At 36.0% G+C, this 8,771-nt stretch overlaps 1 protein-coding gene across 1 annotated transcript; it reads left to right on the top strand.

The window, feature by feature from the left end:
* The first annotated feature begins 5,238 nt into the window (after positions 1–5,238).
* On the top strand, positions 5,239–8,505 carry LOC140872645 (uncharacterized). Its single transcript, XM_073275533.1, has 2 exons — positions 5,239–7,643; positions 7,746–8,505. Exons 1-2 carry the CDS (start codon positions 5,239–5,241, stop codon positions 8,503–8,505), a joined length of 3,165 nt encoding a protein of 1,054 aa, XP_073131634.1.
* The last annotated feature ends 266 nt before the right edge of the window (positions 8,506–8,771 follow it).

Below are 8,771 nucleotides of genomic sequence, written 5' to 3'. Positions count from 1 at the left end.
AAAAAGGTTCCCATTGTTGAAACGTGATAAGATTCAACAATAAGAGATGAGATTGGGCTAGGTAAGTAATGTCTAAGAGACGGCCCGGTAGGATAGGTCGGGTATGATAATCATTGGGTATGGGACGATAAATAGCGGGTAGGTTTGAATCATGAGGTTGGGCATCGAGACGGCTTTGGTTTTGATGACTCGGGCCCGCATCATCAGCATTGTGCCTAGGAGGCATATTTAAGGCTAGAAATCGGAATTTAGAGAGGAAGAAATGTTTTTAGGTGTGAGTAAAAACGGAGTATCTGTTCTGGTATTTATTGGCGTGAGCGATCGGATGCTCCGATCGTAATAACCGCTCAGATATTGACAAGTGTCGGAAGATGGGCGATCGGAAGCTCCGAACAAGATTCGGACGTTCCGATCCTCAGGAGGTGAATTCAAATTTAAAGGCGGTAATTAATAGGATCTGACTGCTGACATTCCGGATCGGAAGCTCTGAAGACATTCGGACGTTCCGAATGCTGCTTCCGGAGGGAAAAAATTTTGAACATCAAAGACGGGAGGATAGATCGGAGGCTCCGAACTATGTTTGGAAGTTCCAATCTGTCCGATATCAGAATTTGTGAATTTTGACTCTTAAATCTTATAAATTGCAATTAAGTCCTAAACATTTAATTCATATAAAATGTGAGCTTATAATTTTGAATAAATACAATTAATTTGTATTATCCAATATTAAATTGCTCAAAATTATTATTAAATTCCCCCTTAATTTAACACTAAATTTATTTTATGTCTACATGCGATTACAACTCAATCATACCAAGTTCACCACGCAAACAAATAAAAGAATTTTCGTCCAGTGATTTTGTAAAAATATCGACAATTTAATTTTTGGTGTCAACATATTGAAGTTTAACTTCATTTCGTTCGATGTGATCACGAATACAATGATGTCGAATATCAATATGTTTGGTGCGATAGTATTGAATTGGATTCTTTGTAAGACATATGACGCTAGTGTTATCACAAAAAATAGGAACTTTAGAAAACGATACACCATAGTCGAGCAATTGATGCTTCATCCAAAGAATTTGCGCACAACAACTACCGGCAGCCATGTATTCGGCTTCGGTCGTTGACAACGCAACATAATTTTGTTTCTTTGAAAACCAAGATACTTAACAGCTTCCCAAAAAGAAACAACTTCCACTAGTGCTCTTTCTATCCACCTTATATCCACCAAAGTCGGCATCACAGTAAGCTTTTAATTAAATCAAAAAAAGAATTTTTGGAATACCATAAGCCGAGATTTGGAGTATTTGAAATATATTTGAAAATGCGTTTTAAGGCGAATAAATGTGATTCCTTTGGACATGATTGAAATGTGCACACAAGCAAACACAAAAGATAATGTCAGGTCTATAAGCAGTTGCATATAGTAAGGAGCCTATCATGCTACGAAATAATTGTTGTTCTAAAGTTTTACAATTCTCATCTTTGTCGAGTCTGAATGATGTGCTCATAGGTGTAGATGATACTTTTGAGTTCACCATGCCAAACTTCTTGAGAATCTTCTTAATGTATTTTCTTTGGTTGATAAAGAACCAATCTTTTCATGGCTTGATTTGCAATCCGAGGAAATAATTGAGTTCTCTCATCATGCTCATCTCAAAGTGGTCCTGCATAAGTTTAGAGAATTCTTGACAAAGAGTTTCATTAGTAGAACCAAAAATGGTATCATCCATATAAATTTGCACAATCAATAACTCATCGTTTTTAGACAAGGTAAACAAAGTAATATTAACAACACCTCTAGAAAATCCATTAGAGATAAGAAACGAAAAAAGTTTTTCATACCAAGCTCGATGAGCATGTTTCAATCCATACAAGGCTTTATCAAGTTTGTAAACATGATCAGGAAAATGGGAATCAATAAAGCCAGATGGTTAATCAACATAAACTTCTTCTTTCAATTCACCATTCAAGAATGAACTTTTGACATCCATTTCAAATAATCTAAAATTTCTAGAGCAAGCAAAAGCAAGTAGCATGCGAATAGATTCTAGTGTAGCAACATGCACATATTTCTCATCATAGTCTATGCATTCTTCTTGACTATATCCTTTAGCTACAAGTATAGCTTTGTTTCTAGTGATAGTATCATGCTCATCAAATTTATTTCTAAACACCCATTTAGTACCTATAATGAGTCTATCATTAGGTCTAGGAACAAGATACAAGACATTATTCATTTTAAATCCATTCAACTCATCTTGCATAGCAATAATCCATGAATCATCTAATAATGCATAATCTATATATTTAGGTTCAACATGAGAGACAAATGCAAGATGATTGCACACATTAAGAGAGGAGTGAGTAGAAACTCCCTTTGATGGACTTTCGATAATTAGATCGATAGGATGATCTTTGTGAAGTGTCCATTCTTTGGAAGAGATGTGTCCTCACTTGTATCATTGTTATCATTCAAGCTCGAGGAATTCGTTTTTTCTTCGAGCAACTCTATATCATCAATGTTAGTGCAATAAGATCTAGACATAGATTCATCAAATACAACATGCATAGATTCTTCTACTAAAAGTGTACGTTTATTGAAGACTCTATAATCTTTACTAGAAGTAGAGTATCCAAGAAAAATACATTTGTCAGGCTTAGCATCAAACTTACCAAGATTGTCCTTACCATTGTTGTGAATGAAGAACTTAGATTCGAATGCTCAAAAACATGAAATGTTAGGCTTTATCCCCCTCCATGACTCGTATGGAGTTTTATTGAGAATTTACCTTATTGATATACGATTGATGATGTAAAAAGAAGTTCTTATTGCTTCAGCTCAAAAATATTTTGGTAGAGAATGCTCACATAACATGGTCCTCGCAATCTCTACAAGTGTCCTATTTTTCCTCTCAACAAGATCATTTTATTGAGGAGTCCTAGGACAAGAAAAGTTGTGACCAATGTCTGTCTACACAAAAGTTTGTAAAATTTTTATTTTGAAATCAGTTCCGTGGTCACTACGAATCTTTTTGATAGAAAGAATTTTCTCATTCTCAACTCTTTTGACAAAAGTTTTGAAATAGTCAAAGACATCAATTTTGTGACACTACAACAAACATGCTAATTAACAACACTAAAAAGACAACGGATTTGTAGAAAAACTGTTGATTTTTTGCTTTTGACAACGGTTTGTACTAAAACCGTTGTGGATGTGCGTTTTTTTTAGTTTAAGACAACCGATTTAAGAAAACTGTTGTAATTGGTGCTCTACGACAACGGATTTTATTAACCATTGTCTATGAGCGCTTTTTTGTAAATTAAAGACAACGGTAATTTTAAATCGTTGTCGTTGTGCGTTTCTTGGAATCAAATAGACAACGGATTTCCGACCATTCGACAACCGATTTTTAAACCGTTGTTTATTTATTTAAAAAATAAACAAAAAACAAAAAAAAACACATAACACAACGGATTATAAATCCCTTGTGTTTTCTCTATTATAAAAAAAGACCCACAACGACTTCTTTCTCTCCTCTCATCTCTTGACGGCGTGCCCTAGTTCTTAGATCGATCGATCGATGGATCCAATTAGGTTAATCGTAGATCTTCAGTTACCGTAACCCTTCCCGCAAAGCATTCCCCTGTTAAGACTCTGGCTTTGAGCTCGGATGGTAGGCTGTTGTACGGAGGCTATAGCGACGGGTACGTTCATTATTGGTTGAAGGGTTGGTTCACGAGGCTTAGTTGGGACACACTCACGCTTTTATGTACTCGGCTGTCGGTATTCTTCAGCTAGCTGCCGATATTACTCCTCAAAATCCAAGCGTGTGTCCAAGTGGAAGACCCGATTTTCCTTACTCTTGATTGCAGCCGTAAGTATCTTTGTGTATTGGTGTTTAGTCCCCGATTTTCCTAACTCCCGAATGTGGCCGCAATTTAGTCCGTTGTGTTTAAGATTTTTTTTCCCGTACTCCCGATTTTCTTTACAGGCATAGAGAGTGGGCTTTGGACTGTTGAAGATAATCACTGCTATGGGTCGTCCCATTGTTCCCTTCGCTTGATTGTGATTCCTTCTCTCAGTGTTTTTCCCTCTTATCGGGTTAGTTTTCTTTTCTGCTGTTTTGGGTTTATAGATATTCTTCTTTTTGGTTTGATCTTCACTTGTTCTTGTTCGAATTTTCTGATTTCCTGATAGGTGCGTGTACCTACTGGTTTTATTATTGTATTCAAGTGGAATTAATGCTTATACCCACATCTTGTGGGATTTTATCGTCTTGTGTGATTTTATATAGTGGGGACTGAAAATCACATATTTCTAATGGTTTTGATTCCGTGACTTGTCCTCCATTTACTATTGTTTTCTTGCTACCATTATTTTATGCAATAGACAAGTCAAGTGTTCGCCTATTTTATGTGCTGCGTGGGACTAAGAAATATATTCCATGGACCACTGTCTCTAGCTAGTGGTATCTACTATTTAATCATTATGAGCTTTTATATCTTCTCACTTTTATAAGCTTTAGCCCATTTGAATGTGAAACTCCTGATGTCACATTTGATTTAAAAGCCGCCTATCCCTCATACACCAAAAACTCCATGGCTGCCACTTTCTTGATCAGAAACGAAAAGAGAAACGAGTTTTTTAATGTCTTCTTCCATCCCTACGAAATGTTCAAGCTCCTCTTGATCCATCCAACGCAAAACGTTTATGGTGATTTGATTCTTTCTATTTCAGAACCAACTTAATTTGTGTGAAAGTGCCCAAACAGATCGACGAATCTTTGAATAAATCCTGCTTCTTGTGTCAACAGATCGACGAATCTTTGAATAAATCTTTGAAAAAATTACTAACTTGCACTAACTTTGAGTTTGCTTTATAATAGTTTTATGGGAATTCAATGAAAGCCAGCCAAGGAATTCCTTCGATGTGATTTGATGCATTTAAATAATTTAATTTAATTAATAAGATTGCATGCACTTAATCAATACCATGTTATTAAGGAAAAAAATGGTCATCCCCTAGTCATGATTTTAGTTATCTAACTGGTCAAATTTCATATGATATTTCATTATAAAATGACTTAAAAAAGTCACTTGAATAATATTTCATTATATTACTTTCGAACTTTCTGTTGTGAACCAAATGAAATCAATGTTTTGAACTTGTTGCCTAATGTATAATTTTTTGAAGGTAGATTTTGATGCGTTTTGGGCTGATATTAAAAAATGGACAAAGACTGGATGTCAAAGAATAGGTTGTCACATGAATATGAGGTTGGGGTAGAGTCTTTCTTGCAGTTTGCATTGCGGAACGCTACCAATCCGAATAAAATACCTTGCCCATGTACAAGATGTGGTAATCTGCAGAAGAAAAATGTTGACATTATAAGGGCACATTTGTGTTTTAATGGTATAGATTTAACATACCATAAATGGATTTGGCATGGTGAAGGATATACGATCAATAACTCAATGAGAGATGAACAAAAATCTTTTGCCGAGGAACCTATTGATAAGGTACATGATGCATTTGATAGTTATGCAGAGAATCCAAACCAATTTCATAAGGTACTTGAAGATGCTGATACCAAATTATCTGCACTTGTGAAATTGTATAACTTGAAGGCAAGATATAGTTGGAGTGATAAAAGTTTCACAGACTTACTAAGTTTGCTTGGAGAAATGCTTCCTAATGAGAATGAATTACCTTCATCGTTGTATGATGCAAAGAAAAGCTTATGTGCATTAGGGATGAATTATGTAAAAATTCATGCTTGCCCTAATGATTGCATCTTATATCGAAAAGAGTACGAGAACTTGACTAATTGTCCTGTTTGTGGGACATCAAGGTGGAAGTTGGGTAAAAAAGCTACGTTAAATGGAGTTCCTGCAAAGGTCCTTTGGTACTTCCCACCTATTCCAAGATTTCAAAGATTGTTTCGGAATAAGGAGATATGTAAGGAGTTAACTTGGCATGTTGATAAAAGAGTACTTGACGGATACTTGCGTCATCCGGCTGATGCGCCCGCTTGGAAAGTAGTGGATCACAAGTGGCCAGATTTTGCTGCTGAACCCAGAAATCTTAGATTGGCCTTATCAGCAGACGGGATCAATCCTCATAGTTTGATGAGTTCTGCATATAGTTGTTGGCCAGTTGTGATGATCACTTACAACCTTCCTCCATGGTTGTGTATGAAGAGAAAATTTATGATGCTGACATTGTTGATTTCTGGTCCTAAACAACCGGGAAATGATATTGATGTTTACTTAGCACCTTTGATCGATGACTTGAAAAAATTATGGGATATAGGTGTTGATGCATATGATGCACATCGAGAAGAAAATTTCTTGCTTAGGGCTGTCTTGTTATGGACAATTAATGATTTTCCTGCATACGGGAACCTGTCAGGTTGTGTTGTTAAAGGATATTGTGCATGTCCTATTTGTGGTGAAGAAACATATTCGACAAGGTTAAAGCATAGTAGAAAAATTAGTTATACAGGGCATAGAAGATTTCTTCCTACAAATCATCCTTATCGAAGGCAAAAAAAAGCATTCAATGGGAAACTTGAGCTTAACCCCGCACCGAAACCTTTAACTGGGCATGAAATTTTGGAGCGAGTTGAAAGAATTAATTATTGTTCTGGAAAAGCGAGTAGGAAGCAAACAATGCAAGGTGAAGTTGTATCATGCTGGAAAAAGAAATCTATATTCTTTGAACTTGAGTATTGGAAACATCTATATGTTCGGCATGTTCTTGATGTGATGCATATTGAAAAAAATGTGTGTGAGAGTCTGATTGGTACTTTGCTTGACATTCCTGGAAAATCAAAAGATGGAGTAGCTGCAAGACTAGACCTTGTGGAGATGAATTTGAGGATTGATTTGGAACCAAAGATGGGGGAGATGAAAACTTTTTTGCCAGCGGCCTGTTATACACTAAGTAGGGATGAGAAAAAAAAAGTTTGCAATTGTTTGTCTGGAATAAAGGTCCCTACAGGTTATTCATCCAATGTTAAAAATCTGGTGTCGATGAAAGACTTGAAACTTGTTGGCCTTAAGTCACACGACTATCACACTTTGATGCAACAATTGCTTCCAGTCGCCATCCGTGGTGTCTTGCCTAAACATGTTAGATACACCATCACTCGGTTGTGTGGCTTCTTTAACGTGTTATGTAATAAAGTGATAGATGTCTCGAAGTTGAATGATCTGCAAAGAGAGATTGTGACACTGTTGTGTTTGCTTGAAAAATATTTTCCCCCATCTTTTTTTAATATAATGATTCATTTAACGGTCCATCTTGTGCGAGAGGTCAAATTGTGTGGACCGGTTTGGTATAAGCAAATGTACCCATTTGAAAGATTCATGAAGATCTTGAAAGGGTATGTTCAAAATCACAATCATCCTGAAGGGTGTATAGCCAAATGTTATATTGTTGAAGAGGCTGTGGAATTTTGCTCGGATTACATGTCTAGTGTGCATACAATTGGGATCCCATCAAGGGATCAACAAGTACAACTTACTAGGCCTCTTTCTAACTCAGTAGTACACTCAACTTGTCATGATGAGTTGCATCAAGCACATCTTTATGTTTTGGAGAATGATGTTGACGTTGACCCTTATATCGAGTAATTTCTCTTACTTATTGATATTTTATTGCATTGTTCTTATGTTCTACCAATTAAGTAATAGTAGTCTAATAGTTAATTTATTCATGATCATTTCATTAGGGAGCACATGGAGTTTTTGAACTCAAGCTTTCCTAAGAAAGCTAAGTCCAAAAAATGGTTACAAGATGAGCATAACCGGACATTTATTGTCTGGTTACGTGATCGTGTGCGAGCAGTTGGCAATTCCACTTTTCAAATATCAAAAAGATTGAAGTGGATAGCGCGTGGACCTAGCAATCAAGTGTTAAAGTACTCTAGTTATTTGATTGATGGAGTTACTTATCATACAAAAGAGCGCGATGATACACGAGCTGTTCAAAACTCTGGAGTAAGCTTAGTCGCAAAAACAATGCAAGTTGCTAGTGCAAAGGACAAAAATCCGATTGTATCGGACATGACTTTTTATGGAGTTATACAAGAAATTTGGGAACTCGATTATCACAATTTTCAAGTTCCAATGTTTAAATGTAATTGGGTTGAAAATAATAACGGTATTAAAGTTGATGAACTTGGTTTCACGTTGGTAAACCTCAACAGAATTGGATTCAAATCTGGCTCTTTTATCTTGGGCAGACAAGCAAAGCAGGTATTCTACATTGAAGATCCTCAAGATCCTAGATGGCATGTTGTACTTGCCACTCCTACCAGGGATTACATGGAAAACATAAATGGTGATGAGTTGGAAAATGCTACAATCCATTATCAGTGTTCCACAAAAGAGTTTATGTCAATGGAATCAATGGATGTTGACAGGGTAGATGAAAATGAACAATCGTGCGTTCGTGAAGACTGTGATGGGACATGGGTTGACAATAATTAAGTGTAATCTATTGTTTTACTTGTGTTTAGATTTTGGTTGCTGATCTATTTTATCATATTTATTTTTATTGTGATATAACTGTCGTTTGTCTTCATTCTCGCTTTTTATTCTTTGTAAATCAAATTCCTAACAATTTGCTGTCTTTTTCAGGAAATGGGGTATCAAGGAACTTGACTATATTCTAGAATTGACACTATGGCAGCTCATAGAAAGAGATTGGCGAGGATTGAGAATTCTAAAGAGAGTATTTCATATGCTGCCACTAA

The sequence above is a fragment of the Henckelia pumila genome, unplaced genomic scaffold, assembly GCF_033568475.1.
Source record: "Henckelia pumila isolate YLH828 unplaced genomic scaffold, ASM3356847v2 CTG_466, whole genome shotgun sequence".
In the NCBI taxonomy this organism is placed as follows: domain Eukaryota; kingdom Viridiplantae; phylum Streptophyta; class Magnoliopsida; order Lamiales; family Gesneriaceae; genus Henckelia; species Henckelia pumila.
The sequence above is the reverse complement of the archived record's forward strand: the minus strand, read 5'-3'. Positions and strand labels throughout refer to the sequence as shown.

Excerpts from the sequence above, each read along its gene's own strand:
- LOC140872645 (XM_073275533.1), top strand. The coding sequence starts at position 5,239 with ATGGACAAAGACTGGATGTCAAAGAATAGGTTGTCACATGAATATGAG. Across the intron at positions 7,644-7,745 it reads GACGTTGACCCTTATATCGA|GGAGCACATGGAGTTTTTGA; the intron begins GTAATTTCTCTT and ends TCATTTCATTAG.